This window comes from Pseudovirgaria hyperparasitica (genome assembly GCF_010093815.1).
Source record: "Pseudovirgaria hyperparasitica strain CBS 121739 unplaced genomic scaffold EJ05scaffold_4, whole genome shotgun sequence".
Lineage (NCBI taxonomy): Eukaryota > Fungi > Ascomycota > Dothideomycetes > Acrospermales > Acrospermaceae > Pseudovirgaria > Pseudovirgaria hyperparasitica.
In genome coordinates, this window is record NW_022985552.1 from 37,082 (window position 1) to 55,390 (window position 18,309).

An 18,309-nucleotide genomic window follows, 5' to 3' on the forward strand; every position below is an offset into this window, starting at 1 on the left:
AGATCTTGCAGTTCACTCTGCACGCCACGATACAACACACCAACGGCTGAGCAGACAGAACATTCTTCTTGACGGTGATGGCAGGGAACTTGTCATCTCCTATGCGGCAGATTGCCATTCAAGGAAACGGTGAAAGTGTAGAGACACGACCACTAATTGATTAGGATATAAGTCGTGCAACAGTTCTGCCACTTATTGTAGCAGTCGGGTTCTTTTGTTTAACTGTTGTGTATGTTGACGTCAACCTGATGACCGTGTCAAGCCTCGCATTGTTGGAAAGGCTCGATTTCTTCAAGCAGCCGATCCTCATCTATCACATTTAGATATTGTCTCGCAATGTTTTATAGATCGGTGCCAGGCATACTCAGCGTAATTCAGGACCACCCAGCGTAATTCCGGGCCTGTATGTAAGTCTCCATATTTTCGTCGCGATCACGCTCATCCCTTTAATAAAAGCTTTTGCAGCACCAGTTTCGCACGATCGGCTTCAACCCGGCCTTCCTCGCCGTGCTTAATGAGTTGTCCCACGAGAAACATCAATTTTCCTTGATGTCCAGTCTCGCGCACCTCAACCGACACGTCCTCGTTCTTCGTGATGACATCTTGCGCCAAGGCTTCGTATTCTTCGTCGTTCATGGGCCGCAATAGTAGATCTTCCTCCCTTACAACATCCTCGACCTCTCTTTCAGGCTCATAAAACACCGTGCTCAGCAGCTGCTTCGCGACCTTGCCAGTCACCTTTCGTCGTAGAAGATATGCAATGATAGTTGCAACCTTTCCGGCTGGTACGCTGTTATGCACCCACTCCGTTGTCGAGGCCGCTAATAATCCGCCCAATTCGTGCAGGACCCAATTCGCCGCCATCTTGCCAACCTTCCCCTTCACACCAGCCGCCTCGGATTCCAGCGTCTCTTGTAGTATATGCACAACATCAAAATAGTAATCCAACCTCTCTCCATCATCGAGTGCAAGCAACGTCTTCGCATCTTTCACCGTCACCCCATACGGCTCCCTAACAAGCATATCCAGCACCTCATCCGGTAGTTTAGGAAGCGTTTCCCTCAAATGCGCGACAAAGTCTTTGCCAATTATCACAGGCATGATATCAGCGTCGGGCATGTACCTATAATCTACCTCGCCCTCCTTCCCGCGCAACCTCGTCGTGCTTGTCTGTCCAATCGTCCACCCCCGTGTTTCCCCCTCAATCATACCGCCGGCTTCTAACACACCGACCTGGCGGTCGCGTTCGGCGGTAACTGCATCCTCGACGGCGCGAAGGGATGAGAGATTTTTGATCTCAGTGCGCTGTGAGAGACCTGCAATACCGGCGTATGCGAGTGCGCCGGGGCCTGCAGAATTTTTCCGTACCGAGACGTTGACATCTGCACGGAGACCGCCTTGTTCCATGCCTCGGGTGGCGGCGTTGACAGCGCGTAGGAGGGCCTGGACTTTGCGGACGAATGCAGCTGCCGTCTGCGCGTGATGGATTTGTGGGAGCGATATGATCTCGATGAGAGGGTGCGAGACGCGGTTCAGATCGATCAGGTGGGTATGTGGTGGTTGGGCGAGAGTTTTTGCAGTGTCTTGCTCCATCTGAACTTGCGCGATACCAATTGTGATACTAGGATAGTCTTGCTCTGCAATGCCGTCGTGAGGATACAGCGTGATGTGGCCACGCTTGGCAAAGGGTTCATAATATTGTGTTATTTGGTAGCCGTTGGGCTGGTCTTGGTAGAAATAGTGTTTACGGTCAAAGGTGCTACGCTTCTGTATGTCGCAATTGAGAGCTAAAGCTGCGCGGATTGCGGGGATTAGGGTGTCTTTCTGGAACTGTGGTTGAGAGCCGGGGAACGCGGCGTCGAAGAGGGCGACATGTGTGTTTGGAGTCTCATTCGTAGAGGTCAACGCTGAGGAAAATAACTTTCGCGCGGTGTTCAATTCCGCGTGGATCTCGATGCCGACTGTAAGCTCCCAGTCTGTCAACTGGGAGCCTTTGCCATTGGATGATCCCTTCACGCCCTTGCTCTTCTTCTTGTTCTTCTGATCCTTAAGCAGTTTGCGATATGGTACGGCATCGTCTACACGGAGCTCGGTATGAAGGCTGCGCAGTCGAGTTGATAGCTGGAAGCTCTTGGGTGCGGCTTGTGGGCGCAACTGAAGCCGACGGAAACACGCTTGACATACCCAAGGTGCATGTGAGGATATCAAGATCGAAGCTGCTCCCGTTGGGGCTGTTCGTACCATTGCTGGGACGGGATCTTCTTGGTGATTGGCGGTTGGTGGTTGAATATGTGGTTGAGATCCGTGCGGAGGTCTTGCGAAGCCGTATGTGCTCGCTTGAGCCTTGTCCAAGCTCCTTCTCTACACCTATCAGTCAATGAAGCTTATTAAAGAAAGACTGATTTCCTCATAGACGTTCCACATTAAGTGAGAAAATGGCATGCCATGGAAGTAAACCCATGACGTTCTGCCGCCCAAGTCCTAAGGGAACCATGCATGCGTGAAGCATCCTACCCATAGAGCCATCTAATCTGCATGGTGGAGGACGAGCGATACGTGTATCTCTGGTGTTTGCCGAAGGCTTCCAATAATGTATTCCATTCTAACCAGAATATAGTGTCAGGATATAGAAAGACGCCCCTTCTAAAACTAGTCGCTAATTTTACATTTCTTCCGGCAGCTATGCCAACATAATGGACAATGATCTGGAATCTGGGGTATCATCTGAAACTCATCTCATATCCGAACGCCAATGAAGCCCTCAACTCCACCAAAACACCGTTTACCAAACCTACTAAGGTGCACTTTACTTCTCCTCCAGGAACCTCACACTGCCTACTGCTCTCTCCAACTTTCCCACCGTACCGCCCAGGCCCTTATTCAGCCCCTCCAGATCTTCTCTCGCCTTCCTGTACGTCTCGACATACTCTTGCTCTCTCTTCGGTGCGTTCACTCCCAGTATCGCTTCTTTCTCAGCTCGTTCCATCACCGCGTTCTTCGCCATCAGCCACTGCATGTCTTCAGCGTCAACGTGTGCAGTGTATGCCTTTTCAAAGTTGCGCGCTGCTGAAGCGGCACCGTTCCGGCGTTCGAGAGCGACGGTTTTTTGAAGGGCGTCTTTGCGTGCTTCGAGATCGCGAATGCGGTCCGCTTGGGTGGTGTCGAAGGGTTCATACGCTAGATTGAACGTTAGCATGTCGGTGGAGGATTCATGGTGAGTTTGGGGGAGTAATGGCATAAGCAGTGTGTAATATAGGTGTGCTTACCTTCACCGGCGACAGCATCCGCGCTCGGAACCGGCATGCCATTGATGCTCATGTTTTTCCTTGCTTCGGCGAACGTTCTAGACAAATACTACCCGGAAGCAACATGTCAGCGACAAACTCGCAGAGCCCATTCAGCACAGGTTACGGCACATATGAACGAGCGGGAGTGTGGTCAGTTTACCTGTCCAACCAGTTCTTCCACTTTTTTTCTCATCGCATCCTCGCCAACGGCGGCGGCGGGCGGGAAATTCAAATCAATCTTGTCTCTCGCAACCCGTTTTGCGTATTCTTCAAGATATGTTAAATCTGAGGGAGTTTGGAGCTCGATACGTCGGTGTTGGGAATCCATTGTGTGCGTAATTGATTTAGAAAGCTGCGTAATGCACGATGTTGTTGTTTCTTTGTATCTGAATGCCGTTGCGGGTCCGGCATTTGCCAAGACTCTGATTGCGCTAGACCCGACGGGATTAGAGGGAGTCAAGGTGTGGCGAGTATGGGGCTGGACACTTGCTTGTGCTCAGAGGATTGTTTACTTTGAAGTGCGCGATTTGGTCACAGATCATGCTCCCTCTATTACTTCATCTAATACAACGTGTATACCATGCTCTATGTCTCAACATGTGATTTCATTGAAAGCGGTTCGCGAGTTATGCGCGTGTTCTATCCCGACACTAGTGATTACCATTCCTTCGAACAATAAACGCAATGCGCAAAGCTCCAATATCATCCGTCTCTTTTTTGCAAGCTCGCTCTTGCTGTATCCCCCGTCGTTACACATTCATTTGCGCATGGGTGTACTCCACCGGGTATCTCTCATTTCCTGTCTCATGGTTCTGCGCAACGTTCGATCAATAATCGTTACAGATAACTTCTTCGACTACGAGGCTTTCACATCTGGAAATTGCAGATGTCGCGCAAAGTTTACATGCCACCAACAAATATGCCTCGCCAAGCACGATGTGTCTTTCGAGATCATGCGATCATCTATGCCGCACTCTCGGCACTATTCCCACGGCGCGCGGCGCGTTCCGAGCATGGATGTCACTTCACCTCATTGGACCATTGTCCTTTAAATCGCGACGAGGTCATTTCGATCCCAGTACATGTCACATCCGAGGCACTCCGCATAAGCGCTCCTCCAGATGCAGATGTGCTGTTACGTGGTCGTGGCGCCTGGCACGCTGTCTAGTCGTCCAGGATACTGCAGCGCGATATCAGACATCTGCGATTCGCGTTTCGCCATTCTCGGCCTATCCACAAGGCCATCCTCTTCGTGCAAAACGAGGGGTCCAGTATGTCCCAGATCGTCAGAATGGTTGCGGCGCCATTCGGCTGGTAAGTTGAAGTCGCGTGTCATATGTTCGATGTGCTTGATGGAGCCTTTGCGAGTGGAGACTGAACCTATACAACTCCTTGTGAACTGCTCCGTAGTCAGGACCTGTGGCGTTTCGCTCGGGCTGGCTGGGAATTGGCTGAGGTCCATAGCGGATTCTTGTGTTTTGGAGGGGATGCGGGCGTGCGAATCTTTTCGCTCGAGGACGACTTTGACAAGTTTGCTGAGGACACCGAATTCAAGCTTCAGCTTAATGCTGTAGACCATGCCTTTAAAGGTCGTTTCGACTTGGTACATGTTCATGAACTCGACGGCGAGTAGGGCGATGTCAAGGGCGATGATAAAGACATTGATGGCGACGAGTTCCCACATAATCTTTCTGGAGTTTCGCTCGAAAACGAAGGCTAGTACTTTGCGGACCTCCCAAACGTAGATGCCGGAGATGTAGATTTCTTGTAATGAGAATGCGACCATTTGGATCTTCTCGTATACGGCGTAGCCAGTGACAAAAGGACCTTGGTGGGTATTGGAGCCCCATGTGAATACAGTTGTAGGAATACAGAATAAGAACCAGTTTACAATGATGAGCCAGAGTATGAAACGTAACTGTCGCCGATTGTGTATGATTAGGTGCAGACGAGACCACAGTACAATCGATTGGCCAGGTATCAGAATGAGCCAGCTGATGTTGAGAAACGCGACGGGTAACAGAGATGGCACTGAATCCCGATATGGGGTGTAGACCTGTTTGATCCAGGCTCCAATCGAGTATGGCACGATTGAAAGAGTGCTGAGAAGTAGACTCCAAAAGTAAGTACCCTCATATCTCTTGAAGACCACAAAGATGAGGACAGTAAGTTCTATGGCATTAGCCCAAGCGATAGCCGTGAAAGCCATCATGGCCTGGTTGATGAGTTCGTTCCCCCCACGATAGCCTTTGGTGCTGCCATTTCCCGAATCCAATTGGTCCGGCATGGTGAAGGCTTAGTCGCGCCTGGATAGGCTCCTCATTTACACGTTAATATAGTCGAGATTTTCAGGGTCCAGATGTCCGGTTCCGGTGTGGTGGTAGTTGTCCATGAGAGACCAGAAACCAAGAATACAAAAAATCAGAAATCAGAGATCAGGAATAAAAACGTGGGGAAGAGCAGAGAGATGAAATGGTATCAGACGCACCTACCACGAGCTACCAGCAGGCAGCTGAAGAAGGATTTTACAGGAACGCCGCAAAGGATGATAAGCAATTGCACGGTCACGGTCACGGCCACGGCCACGGCGTCGGCCCGTTTCCAAGACAGCTCTAATTAGCCCCAACGATAATCCCCCGCATAGCCATATTACCAGGTTAGGGATTAGTTGGCCTGTCAGAATAAATGCCGGTCTAGCCTTATTCGGGTGTGGTAAACGCTCAGTGACAACCTGGGCTAGAACGAGCTGTGTCTGTCATTCATGCGGGATAATTGACAGCCAAGCATTCTATCAAGACTTGATAATTAGGTAGACTCCCGAGCTTCAGCAGCAGCAGCGGCGAAAACAGTCCTTGGTGTAGGCCTTCGCTAGCCGCGACCTTTTCCGTCTTACGTGAGTCCGGTCCGGGACTGTTGCAGTCTAAGGGACTGTAGCTAATCCACATATCAGAATTCTCCAAATATTCATGTTTTGGTCCTTGTTTCCATATGCCATGGGTGTTTGTGACGGCGCGATTGGGAAAGGAAACGATTGGGAGGATGCATGAGCATGACTGGCTAGCCGAATGACAGTAAATTTGCTTCGAGTGAACATTATACATGTCAAATTGCTAGCCTCTGCTGAGCATGTTGGTATAGAAGTACCACAGCTCGCTCAGCTTTCATCTCTTTCATGGCAAAGTCCACACCTTGACAGTCGCATCACTCCCTGTGCTCAACACGCGCCCGTCCACCCATGCCACACCTGTTACCCCATCCTTATGAGCATTCGGTGCCTTGACTCTCTTCGCCGGCTCCCTCAAACTCCACGCAAATACATTGGTATCCAGACTTCCGCTGACCGCAGCATCACCATCTTTTGCCCACGCGATGCACGTCACGCGCCCTGAGTGAGCGCTCCAGCGGTCTGTGGCAACGGCCCAGTCGCCTGAAGCTGTGTACACGACGATCTTGCCGCTGCCGGTGCCTGCAGCGAGATTCGTGCCGGACTGGGAGAAAGATAGGGCTGTTACGGCTGCGGTTGCCGGGCGGAGTTCCTGGCCAGTGGGTTGCAAAGAGGACGGTGAGGAGAGGGTGTAGATATAGACTTTCTCGTCGCCACCAACTGCTACAGTGCTACCGCTTGCAGCTATGCAGGTAGGTGTGTATGATGTTTTAGTCATGCTTGAGGGCTCGCCATCAATAAAGAGTTGAATGCCGTTGGAGGTTGCGACGAGGGTCGTTGCTCCTGACACTGCTACACTGCGAGGCTGGCCATCAGTGGGTATTGTTGTGCCCGTGAATGTCTTGGCTTCGAGTGACAGGCTACGGAGGGTATCGTCCCAGCCAATGCTCTGTAGTTGACTCTCACCATTGATGTCAGCTGCTGCGAATCCGGATACGTAGTTGCTGTGGCCATCTCCTTCAACTTTATGGGCAAGCCCAGTCTTGACGTCCCATGCGCGAACCCTCCCTTCAAAGCTTCCTGTCACAAGTGTGCTTTTGTTGACTCCCGCCGCTGTAATATTCTTTTGATGACCATGTATGATCTTCTCCGGTTCTGGTTGGCCTTCCACTAGATAGTTCAAGTTTCCCTCGAGGTCGACCGATATGATCAGTGTATTTCCACGGGCTGCCGTCCACACGACACCCAGCTGTTGATGCGGAATGCTGACACCCTCACCACCCAAGCGCCATGTCTGCAAGACTTTTCCAGCTTCGGCATCCCAGATTCGAACAGTCTGATCCGCACTGGCAGTCACGAATCTCTTTGAGTCTTGTGCCCAGGACACACCAAAGATACTACCTGTGTGCACACCCTCTCCAATCTGGTTCTTCGGCTCCCCTGTCTTGCCGTCAAACAGCCAAATCTTCTTATCCGCACCTACACTCACGAACACAACTCCATCAGGACTGAACGCCGCGCCGAACACAAATCGATTATGTTGTGATCCCATACTAGTGTTGAACTTGAACGGCGCTCCATGATAGAATACCAAGCTCGTATCATCACCACCGGTGACAGCACGCAGTGGTCGTTGCTGCCGTATCGAAACCGTATTGATCTGCGCAGAGTGACCTGAGATCTGACCAACAGTATTCCCGCTATCCCAGGTAATGCAATGGCCGAAGCGCTCCTTTCCACTTCCCACAGCTATGATACGCTGGGAGTCTCCGTCCCAGGCGATGTCGTTGATTGGGCCATTGACGATGTGGTATTCGCCTTTTAAGATATTGTCAGCACAACTTTCTTACATGGAGGTGCTTCGTAATTCGACCTTTTGTGACGCCTTCCCCTACACAGTCCCAGACTCGCACCGATCCAGACGCATCTCCACTTGCAATGTAGAATCCAGACGGCGCGAACCGTGCGACAGTGGTGGTAGCCGTGTGTTGCGTGTATTGGCGGCACTCGGCCGGATTTTCAATTGAGCGGACAAATATCGATTTTCCGGACTATGAAAAGGTCAGCCGTGTCTATTGTATGCGCGTTATGTCATTGGCGTACAGCGTATGCAATGCGCTCTCCTTTCTTGTCTGCGCTTAGAATTGTGGGCTGTCCGCGTGTGGTAGTGGGGGAGGGCGCCCAGATGGCTTCTACAAAATGTATGTAAGTAGGCAACGCAGGTACAATCTTCTTGAGCAGATTTTCCTACCAGACTTAAGCGACATGGTATTTCCGTGTAGACAGTGGAGAGTTGTATTGTGCGGGTGAGGATGTGACAGGTGTGTCCATGGATCCGGATCCTAGGGCAACCGCCGGAGCTTATTTCTAACCCCGAGAAATGGTAGGCCAGGGATCTCTTACAATGTCATACATACTACAATATTTATTCCAACTGAATTAAAGCATCTAAAACACAGCACAAGGGGTAAATGTGTCAGGACTTCCTTGTAGTTAACCACAGTCCGAAGTCCGAGTAAAGCATCGATCACGACTCGAAGCATCAAGAATCGTCATACTTCAAAATAAAAGGACAGAATAGTTCTATCAACACCACTCCTTCTTTCTGCAAGTAATGAATCAGATCCATACTTGCTGCCAAATTCTTCCTCGTCTCTTGGTACAGCTCAAGCCGACGCTTCACCAGCGGCCTGTCTCTCAGCAATACTTCCGCCTTTCCACGAGTGCTTAGGATCATCTTTCCTCACAGCCTTGCGCTCGCCCCCTTTCTTCCCCCACCCACCACCGCCAGGCGTCATTACAATAATCCTCTCGCCAGGCTTCATGCTCGCCGTGTTCTTCCCGCCCATGTTGATATACCTGAATTCCACACTCTCTCGGTCCGTCGTCTCCCCGTCCGTGCGAATATCCTCCTTGTGATCTGCCTCCGCATCGCCATCTCTATTCACCCTCCGCACCCAAACATTCATCCCACACTGCGCATCCTCTCCTCCCTCCAACCCATACGGCCTATACACCCTCCTTTCGCTCAGTATGCTGACCTGGACCGGGATTCTGAACTCAATGTCTCGCACAACCCCATCTCCACCCTTGTGCAAGCCCTCGCCCCCACTGCCGTCTCTCAAGCTGAATTCTCGCAAGATGACTGGATATCGCCGCTCGAACACCTCGCTATCAGTTATTCGTGTGTTCGTCATATGCGTGTGCACCCCACTCGTGCCGTCCCACGTCTCGCCTGCGCCTGATCCGCCTGCGATCGTCTCGTAATATCCGAAGCCTTTGACCTCCGCGCTACCATCAGAGGGGTTCCCGCCAAAGCCAAAGGTCAGATTGTTGCAATCTCCTTGCGACGCGGCAGCAGCGTTGAAAGCGCGCAGCACGACGTCAGTGACGCGTTGGGATGTGAGCACATTGCCGCCGACGACAGCGGCGGAGCCGGAAGGTGCGAGGAATGAAGAGGGTGGAATGTGTATTGTGATTGGGGCGAGGCAGCCTTGGTTTAGGGGGATAGAATCGGAGATAAGTGTGCGGAGACAGTAGATTATGGCGGAGTAGGTGATGGCGCTGGGGGCGTTGGTGTTACCTAATTCATCCATCAGTACAACACGTTATAAAGGCAAGAACGCAAGGGCTGAGCGGTGGGTGAGTACTGACCGTAGACTTCAGGGCCTGTTCCGGCGAAGTCGAAGACCGCCTCGCCTTTCTGGGCATCGATTTTGATATTGAGTTTGATGGGGCTTCCATCGTCCATGTAGTCGACGGCAGATAGATCTCGGCCTTGAAAGCGCTTGCTGACATCCTTAAGCAAGCTTCGCACAGTGAGTTCGGCATTGTGCTGGATACTACGCATGTAGAATTGGACTACATCTTCGCCGTAGTCACCAATGAGACTTTCAATGAGGATAATTCCTTTCTTGTTGGCTGCGATTTGTGCCTTCAAATCATTCAAGTTATCCGGTAGACATCTCGTACCACTGCATCCGGGATATTGAGCTGGCTCCTTGTGCAATAGTTCGATAATCCGTTCTTCGTTAAAATGGCCTTCGGATACTAACTTTTCGGACTTGATGGCGGCACCTTCTTGAAAGAGCTCCCGGCTATGTGGAGGCATCGATCCAGGTAAGATGCCACCGATATCCGCGTGATGGGCGCGGGACGCAACATAAAAAACGATATTGTCGCCATTGAAAGCTGGAGTAATCACAGTGATGTCTGGCAGATGCGTACCGCCATACAAGGGGTGATTTGACACGAGTACGTCGCCTCTCTTCAACTTCCCTTTCCAGATCTCAGCTTGTTTGCGTACGCATGTTGACATACTACCAAGATGGACAGGCAGATGTGGTGCTGGATTCAGTCTTGTTAGCTCAAACACTCTCACGAAAGGTATCTAAGGTGCTCACCGTTTGCCACAAGCCCACCATCAGAATCAAACAATGCACAAGAATAGTCCAGTCTCTCTTTGACATTCGTACTCACACTTGTTTTCTGCAACGCACGCCCCATCTGCTCCGCAATAGCCATGAAACGATGAGCAAAGATACTCAACATGATCGGATCCACCTCCTTCGTGTCCAATTTTCTTTCCGACCGATCACTCTCACCAATATTGATAACAACGTGCGTTTCGATCATCAGCGCACTCGAGCCTGGGGTGACGACAATCGTCTGGGTCCCATCTGCCAGAATTGCAGGTCCTTGAACCCTATCACCAACTTCCAGATCTTCAAGTTTGTAGATCGGAGTCTCCTGCCTTCCGCCCTCGAAATACACTTTCCGAGATCCGTACTTCTTCCTGTCAGATCCAATATCCTTAGGCGTGACCTCTCTGAGTTGCTTGTCAACTGTCTTTTCCATGCCGGCGAAATTCTTGCCGATGCCACGGACGCGCACGTCGTCAATGATGATATCGCGGTCAGGAAGTGTGAAGCCGAATTCCTGTTCGTGCTGTTTAACGAACGCTTTACCAAAGGCCCAGTCATCGCCGTCGAACTCCCCCTCGACTTCTTCTTTGGTGGGCTTAATAATCATGAGTGCAGATTCGGTGCCTCGGTAACGGAGGTTCAGGTACTCCTCAAACTCGATCTGCTTCTCGGTGAAGCCTTGATCCTTCAGTGTTTCTGTCGATCTATTTTTGAGATCTTTCATTTTCTTTTGCAAGTATTCACGGGTATCCCCTTCGTCAGACCAGATCTTCGATTCTGGCTCTTGTCGTTCATCCACCACGTCAGCTAACGCCATGCCGTATGCGGACAACACGGACGAGTACTTGTGGATGAGGATCTGGGTTATGCCTAAGGCCTCAGCAATGGCCACGGCATGTTGGCCTCCAGCACCTCCGAATGTAGCAAGTCTGTGTCTCGATGTATCATGCCCCCGAGCTTCTGTCAGAGATCTAATAGGCCGAGTCATGGTCTCGTTTGCGATCTTGATGAAACCATACGCGATTTCATCCATAGTCATCTCCTTGTCTTTGTTACCACCAGCATTTTCTTTATTGATTTGCTCGGCAAGTTCTTCGAAGAGCTTCACACTGGCTTCTGGGTCAAGCCCTTCGTCCTCGTTCTTTCCAAAAATCTTGGGGAAAAAATCCGGAAGAAGTCTTCCCAGGAATAAGTTGGCATCGGTAATTGTGAGAGGACCACCTTTCCGATAGCAGGCTGGACCTGGATGAGCACTGGCTGATTCGGGACCGACCACGAACAAGCCATTTTTCCAGAATAGACGTGAGCCTCCTCCAGCAGCGACAGTGTTGATATCCAATTGCGGTGATTGTATAGTAACACCTGCTGTCGTCGTCTCGAAGACATGGTCATACTTTCCCGCGCCATATCTGCTCACATCGGTACTCGTTCCACCCATATCAAACCCTATGACTGGCGTCTTTGTCTCCGGGTCATATGACGTGAGAGCATACCCAACAACGCCCCCAGCAGGCCCACTCAGGATAGCTCTCAATCCAGAGAAGATATCAACATCCACCAGTCCACCGTCAGACTGCATAAATTCACACCTCGTCCCCTTATCCCCCTTTTCTTCCTTCACACTCTTCGATCCTAGACCTCCCTCAAACCCCTTCGAGAAGCCGTTGATATATTTTTTGATCGCCGGCGTCAAATACGCGTCCGCACACGCAGACGTTGCCCGTGGCACAAGTTTAATCATCGGCATGAGCTCATGACTCAGACTGATATGCTCGAACCCGATATCCCTGGCGATCTCGCCAATCAATGCCTCATGATGCGGAAACGTATATCCATGCATCAAACACACCGCAATACTTCTCAGTCCCCCGTCATATACGTCCTGTAGCTGTTTCTTGATCTCTCCTCGCTCCGGTCTCTTCAAGATTCGCACCGCCTCCCCACTCAGCCCCCGCACCAACACCTCATCGTCACCTGCTTCCTCCAGGGCTTTCACCTCCGTCTTCTTCCTCTCCGGGTCCTCCGCGTAGTCCTCCAAAGTAACCCTCTCATCAATCTCGACAACCCTCTGATACAGTACATCCGGCTTGCGGATCGCCAGATCGAAGATATCGGGCCTACTCTGATTGCCAATTGCCAGACAGTCCTTGAAACCTTTGGTCACCACGAGTGCGATATCCTCGCCCTTGCGTTCTAGCAAAGCATTCGTCGCGACCGTGGTGCCCATGCGGATACTTTCGATTTTCGTTGTGTCGAGAGGTGTGCCGCGCGGGATTGATTGACCAGTGAAGCGCTCGAGGAGGCGCCGAATGCCCTCGAGTGGCGCATCGTCATAGTTGGACGGGTCTTCGGAGAGTAGTTTTATTAGCACATCATCCTCCATACGCCCGGAACCGGGGTTCCCGACGCAATCTGTGAATGTGCCGCCGCGCTGAATGATATCAGTGATGCTGGTGAGTATGAGGTTGGGGTCTGGCGAACGTCAATGGCAATGCGGATACCCCGCATAGAGCCTTCTTTGGAACCCATTGTCTTCTATAAAATCTTCCTTGCAGTAACGATGAGAGTGCAAGTTGGGGTGAGAGCGATTAATTGCCTTGTTGCAATCGAAAAACAAGTAAAATCGAGTTGATGCACCATGCTCTTTCTGAATTACTAATAGATATCTCTTCGCTAAGTACGGATTCCAGTGCCGAGACGACGCTTAATCAACGTCGAGACAGATATCTCAAAGCTCCACATATGCTCGGAAAATCGTTAAAGTATATAGCAGATTCAGCGTGTCGATAAACATGTGTCGGAATCCAATTAGCAAGGTTTATCATGCGACGATATCGGCAGCCGTGAGCCGAGCTTTGAAAGTATCCGGCTAACTTTGATGCCTGAGGCTGAAACATCAATGATTATGGCTCATCCGAGTTCATAGATTGCCACTTCTGTGTGTGGAGTGGATTACGAATCTATTACTTTCCTCAATTCTATATAGGAAGCGTAGATGTAAATCCAATTCAATAAGAGATTGATAAATTTAATTTGGTAGATAAGATAATGATTACAATATACCACCTGCAATAATGTGAAATCTCGAAGAAGATCTGAATCTGTCATGTTGCCCTCCATTCTGAATTCGCCACCACTGGATAACCATACGTCGATATAGGGAATTTACCGTATTATTACTAGGTAGCGCTATCAAGTCAAGGCTATAAGGGGATTCAGAGGAGGTTATAAGGTTTGTAGTAGGTAAGCAGTTAGGCAAGCAAGTGTGAGGAGGCGAGTATACACAACGAATAGATTCAACAGTCGGTATGGTTTGAGGCGCTACGAGACGATCGTGGTTTGGGGGATGTTGTTTCAAGCCATTTATATGTGCGCAGCATTGTATCCAGCTGTAAAGCCGGTCCTGCTGTGAAGGACACGTTCATCTCATGTCCACAAGAAAACCAAAGAACCTCTGAGCCAATGAACGAAAGCAGAGCCGACCGTTCGGTCTTCATTACATGACATGCTAATCACATTCATTGACCGTCCAAAACTCCAGTGACCCAAATGATCAAGACAGAACCAACTCGTAAACATGCAAATAGAAACGCGTGAAAATGCAAGAACCCAAAGAACCTGAGCCGTTCAGGAAAAGCTCGGTCCGCGACGGACAAAACCAATCGGTCCTCATTGGGTATCATGCTGAAAGTTGTTGCTTGTGAACATGAAAAATGGTGAACCACCGCATAGATAGGAAATTCGTTTCAGATCTGAATAATTCGTAAATTCGTCACAGGCATCTCATCCGTATACAGAAATGATCGTTAGCATTTGATATTTGGTGGAGGAAAGTGAGCGATCGGTCAGGTTGAGGCATATAATGTATCGCAAGGTCTAGTCAGTCAATGCTGCCTCTTGATGGCTGTAGTGGATTGGTCCCCAGTAGCGACTGCCACTAGAGCCTCCAGTCGGCGCAAGTCGGTGGACGGATGCTGGTCGGGCTGTGCCATTCCCAAGCCAGTCTGCATTGGAGGTGCCTCAGATCGTGATGGAAGCGGTGTAGAATGTGCAGTGGGTGGGTGATTGAATGCGGGGGCTAGAGTAGGCCGATCTGAGCCGTAAGAATGCATGCTTTTCCTCTGATCCTCCAGGTGGGCTGCTTGGGGGTAAGACTCAATGTACCCGCTACTATGAACAATCGCCGGGTGATACTCAGCGAGGGTAGTTGTAGAAGGAGTAGGAACACCTTCACTACTACTTGAGCCTTCTGGAGAGGGGCGCTGTGGAAGATATGCTGGTGGGGGTGCTTGAGATGGTATGGGTCCGTTGTACCAGCCTTGACGCTTCAGCCGTTTAGGAGTCGCCGGAGGGTCACCTGGTCTTGATTCTGGTTCTCGATAGGTGTTATGAGGAGGCATTGGAGGAGGAGGCGCGGCATGGATAGGATGTGGAACGAAGCCGGAATGAGGAGCAGTCGTCGGTCTTGGTCCAGCAGCTGGTCTCGGGTAAGAATTAGACTCATGCCAGCCATGAGATGTAGGTGCATTTGCTATATTCAGACCACGGATGCCTCGTTGTATTGAAAGATCGACGGAATGGTGATTCCGACGTTCCTCTGGACGGCGCCTCGATGGATCGAAGGGGGGCGCGAGACTGCGACCTGGTGCATCGACTTCCATTGGACTGGGTTGGCGACGCGGTATCAATGAAGGCGGTGCGTGGTCGAAGCTCTCAATGCCAGGCAGCCTTGTGGTCTGAACGGCACCACCAGGCTGGATAGGTCCAGACGATTGAGAAGCCTCTGGTGTTTGAGAATAGCTCAGGCCACTAGTGCCAGGTCTGGTTTGGGCTTGATTCATTGTACTTGGGTGCCAAGTACGTCTTCTCCAGTCTTGTTCGCTTGCATTTGAATCTCTACGGTCTGAGAAGACCGAGCTCGTAGGGCTTGTAACCTGGCTGGAAGTGTGTATGAATGACGATGACGTAGAAGATGGCAAAGGACTAATGTAGGGAGGTGGATATTGACTCCCCGCTGGTGGTCCCTGGAATGGATTCACACCGGTCGGAACAGAAAGGCGCCTGGCATGGTGACTCGGAGGAGTGCCAGCCCACGTCAGAGGTCTTGCATTCGTCACAGCAGGTGAAGCAGCACTCGACGAGAATCTTGGACTCTCATTCGAATATGTGGCCGAACTAGGCGTTCCCATCGTACTGGGAGACTGGTTGCCATAGGTCTGGAACGTCGGACCTGGGCTGCCCATAAGAGGTGGGTTAAACGTGTCCAAAGAAAGTCTCGCTCTCGCTGTCGCATCATTTGCCATGGCCAACGGCGGAGGTCTTCTTCGTCCAAAAGAGTCATCGCGGTTACTTATCGTACTTATGCTAGAAGCAGTCGATGCGATACTCGAAGTTGAGAGGTTCCTGATGTGTCCCCGGCTGTGACCCCCTTGACTCCCCATGGTGGACGCGCGCGAGCGATTATGAGCAGGTCTCACTCGATCAGTCCTAACTTGACGTTGAAAGCGTGTACCAGTGGCAGCGAGAGAGTCGTTCGGGATATCTTCGTTGACGTGTACGGTTTGTGCATGCTGTCGTAGGTTGTCAAGCCGTGAAAATCGTCTCGAACAATGACATTGGAACGGTCGCTCCCCAGTATGTTTTCTGAGCGCTGTTAGTAATGTGTCAAGACATGCTTGCAAGAAAGGTGATTACCGGATGTGTCGAGCGAGGTGCTCACTCCTGGTGAAACTGAGCTGACACGGAGGGAAGTCTTTACAGTAGAACTTCTGGCTCTTCTTCTTTCGCGATGCCTTGTTTCCATCACTAGGGTCGCTTTCATCATCTGACACCCCGTCCTCATCCTCGCCACCCATCTCAATATCTTCAGACTGCGCAGACTTTGCAGATTGGTGTGAGTTTGTGCGTTTCGGCTCGACTCTTCCTTTACTTGGACTCATGGAACGATCTTTCTGAGCGACAAGTGGTTCTGTAGGCAGTGGGCGTTGGCTAGCCAAACCACCAAAGCTATCGCGAGTCGGTGTCTTGACAGTCGATTCATCAGGTGTCATCTCCGAAACAGGCCTCTCCTTTGGAAAGAAGTGACCAGGACGAGGGGTAGTCGGAGTGGTTTCTCCGGCAGCAATATGAAGCGGAGATTTGGGCACCGTATGTGTTGTGGTATTAACGGCCTGGAATGTAGACATGGTGGCCTATGTCTCCGTAGTAGAAGGGCGTGAGCGGTCGTCTATAGTTGGACAGTCTGGTTGGGTACCACCCTCTTTAAACAGAGAAAGCGGATCCAAGCGGGAAAGGTGTATAAGTTCAGTGTTCGGGGGTGTTGAGGAAGCCGCGAGCGGCCGGTGGATAGGAGTATGTAGCAGAGCAGTCGGAAGTAATTGTTATGATGTTGTCGGACATGGACGAGTGAAGGTCGAGAGAAGGGGCGAGGCTGAGACGGCGTAGTTGAAGGCGGGGAGAGGTGGCTGGCGAAACATGAGCGACGGGCGGATGGGATGGACCTGGTAGTTTTGGGATGGGACAGAGGGCAGGGCGGGATAGCGAGACAAGAATGTGCGGAAGAGTGGAATCTAGGAACAAGGAACGGGCGCGCAAAAGGAAGAGGAGAAGAAGAAGAAGAGACTGTAGTATGAATGAGTAGTAGGAGTAGGAGTGGTAGTATATGATGAGAATGAGGATGAGGATGGAAATGGATGAGGCTATTCGAGGGCCCACGGCCACTAAAGCCTCTAGAGGAACCTTGGAAGGGTGCTAGGGTGGGTGATGAATGGACGATAAGCACCCCCGCCACAGCGATCGTAAGGCCGATGGCGCCCCAAGAAAAGGTACGTGCTGCACGCCGGCTCTATACACCTGCAGATTCGGAGTGTTATGCGCGTTCTGAATAGTGTCCTGCATACGATGGATCCCTCATACAGTGAGTCCTACGATTGATTATATGTCCGAACTGATAGATCATATTATTGTAGTAGAGCATTAAAATGTATATAGGGCAGGAGGATAACTCTTTACCCCATGTCCCTGGAGAGCATTCTAGGCCTAGGCAGGAGGTAGAACGAATAGCTAGGCAGCAGAATGTAGAAAGCTAATAGATTGATAAAGTCAGATGGATGATATTATAGTCTATGGTACAGTAGTAGCACTGTAATAATCATAAGGTAGGCAGTAAGGATAATTTTAGATACCCGCATGTCGTCTACTCCTACTAGTACACACCCTTCAATTGTTACCGTCGTCAATAATCAATGCCTACATACCTTATGATCATTCCGGCCGACGGGAATACAGTCCGGAGACGCTCTCACCCTACCTGAGACGACTCCTGTTGATGAGATTACCTCAGTTTGCCTCATCAGCAGACGATTACGAATGCATGCTTCACACGTCGCCCTATCGCTGCCTCGTGTGACGACACTCGGACAGTAATGCGAGGCGGCAACGAGGCGGCAAAGACGCGCTGAATATGCCGGAGTGGGTGTGTGTGTGTGCCTTGTCTGTTCTGGGATCCTAGAACGGCACGCGATAGCCTTCCAGCGCGGAATGAATGGCAGCACTTCAACGTCCAGTCGCAGTCGCAGTCGCAGTCATAGTCGCAGTCGCACACACGCACAGCGGAAGTATAGCCCACTCCGGGTCAACGCGTAAGGTTGAAATACTCTGCTGGTCGGAGTGTGTGCCTGTAACTGTACCTGTGCCTGGTGAACGGGCCAACTAC

General features: G+C 50.9%; 5 protein-coding genes across 5 annotated transcripts; all 5 read right to left on the minus strand.

The window, feature by feature from the left end:
- Positions 1 to 438: 438 nt before the first annotated feature.
- Positions 439 to 3,615, minus strand: EJ05DRAFT_536258 (uncharacterized protein; the record flags this gene model as incomplete). The annotated part of the gene is made up of 4 exons (XM_033749303.1): positions 439 to 2,361; positions 2,831 to 3,177; positions 3,267 to 3,354; positions 3,448 to 3,615. The coding sequence occupies 4 exons, from the start codon at positions 3,613 to 3,615 to the stop codon at positions 439 to 441; spliced, it is 2,526 nt and encodes an 841-aa protein (XP_033602524.1).
- Positions 3,616 to 4,380: 765 nt separating this feature from the next.
- Positions 4,381 to 6,015, minus strand: EJ05DRAFT_271366 (uncharacterized protein). The gene has a single exon (XM_033740361.1). It carries the CDS (start codon positions 5,572 to 5,574, stop codon positions 4,423 to 4,425), a length of 1,152 nt encoding a protein of 383 aa, XP_033602525.1. The 5' UTR covers positions 5,575 to 6,015; the 3' UTR covers positions 4,381 to 4,422.
- Position 6,016: 1 nt separating this feature from the next.
- EJ05DRAFT_525162 (WD repeat-containing protein 2) lies at positions 6,017 to 8,438 on the minus strand (the record flags this gene model as incomplete). The annotated part of the gene is made up of 4 exons (XM_033748837.1): positions 6,017 to 7,989; positions 8,045 to 8,222; positions 8,275 to 8,363; positions 8,423 to 8,438. 4 exons carry the CDS (start codon positions 8,436 to 8,438, stop codon positions 6,458 to 6,460), a joined length of 1,815 nt encoding a protein of 604 aa, XP_033602526.1. The 3' UTR covers positions 6,017 to 6,457.
- Positions 8,439 to 8,724: 286 nt separating this feature from the next.
- EJ05DRAFT_462125 (uncharacterized protein) lies at positions 8,725 to 13,403 on the minus strand. The gene is made up of 4 exons (XM_033742671.1): positions 13,077 to 13,403; positions 10,575 to 13,026; positions 9,826 to 10,518; positions 8,725 to 9,754 (listed from the first exon to the last, which is right to left on the minus strand). Exons 1-4 carry the CDS (start codon positions 13,122 to 13,124, stop codon positions 8,838 to 8,840), a joined length of 4,110 nt encoding a protein of 1,369 aa, XP_033602527.1. The 5' UTR covers positions 13,125 to 13,403; the 3' UTR covers positions 8,725 to 8,837.
- Positions 13,404 to 14,378: 975 nt separating this feature from the next.
- On the minus strand, positions 14,379 to 17,033 carry EJ05DRAFT_271529 (uncharacterized protein). Its single transcript, XM_033740362.1, has 2 exons — positions 16,290 to 17,033; positions 14,379 to 16,238 (listed from the first exon to the last, which is right to left on the minus strand). Exons 1-2 carry the CDS (start codon positions 16,778 to 16,780, stop codon positions 14,480 to 14,482), a joined length of 2,250 nt encoding a protein of 749 aa, XP_033602528.1. The 5' UTR covers positions 16,781 to 17,033; the 3' UTR covers positions 14,379 to 14,479.
- Positions 17,034 to 18,309: the final 1,276 nt, after the last annotated feature.

Bases quoted from the DNA above. Each gene is read 5' to 3' on its own strand.
- EJ05DRAFT_271366 (XM_033740361.1), bottom strand. From the start codon at position 5,574: ATGCCGGACCAATTGGATTCGGGAAATGGCAGCACCAAAGGCTATCGT.
- EJ05DRAFT_462125 (XM_033742671.1), bottom strand. From the start codon at position 13,124: ATGGGTTCCAAAGAAGGCTCTATGCGGGGTATCCGCATTGCCATTGAC. The intron at 13,027-13,076 runs GTTCGCCAGACC...GATATCATTCAG, and splicing joins GTATCCGCATTGCCATTGAC to CGCGGCGGCACATTCACAGA. The intron at 9,755-9,825 runs GTCAGTACTCAC...TGGATGAATTAG, and splicing joins AACAGGCCCTGAAGTCTACG to GTAACACCAACGCCCCCAGC.
- EJ05DRAFT_271529 (XM_033740362.1), bottom strand. From the start codon at position 16,780: ATGTCTACATTCCAGGCCGTTAATACCACAACACATACGGTGCCCAAA. The intron at 16,239-16,289 runs GTAATCACCTTT...AACAGCGCTCAG, and splicing joins CACCTCGCTCGACACATCCG to AAAACATACTGGGGAGCGAC.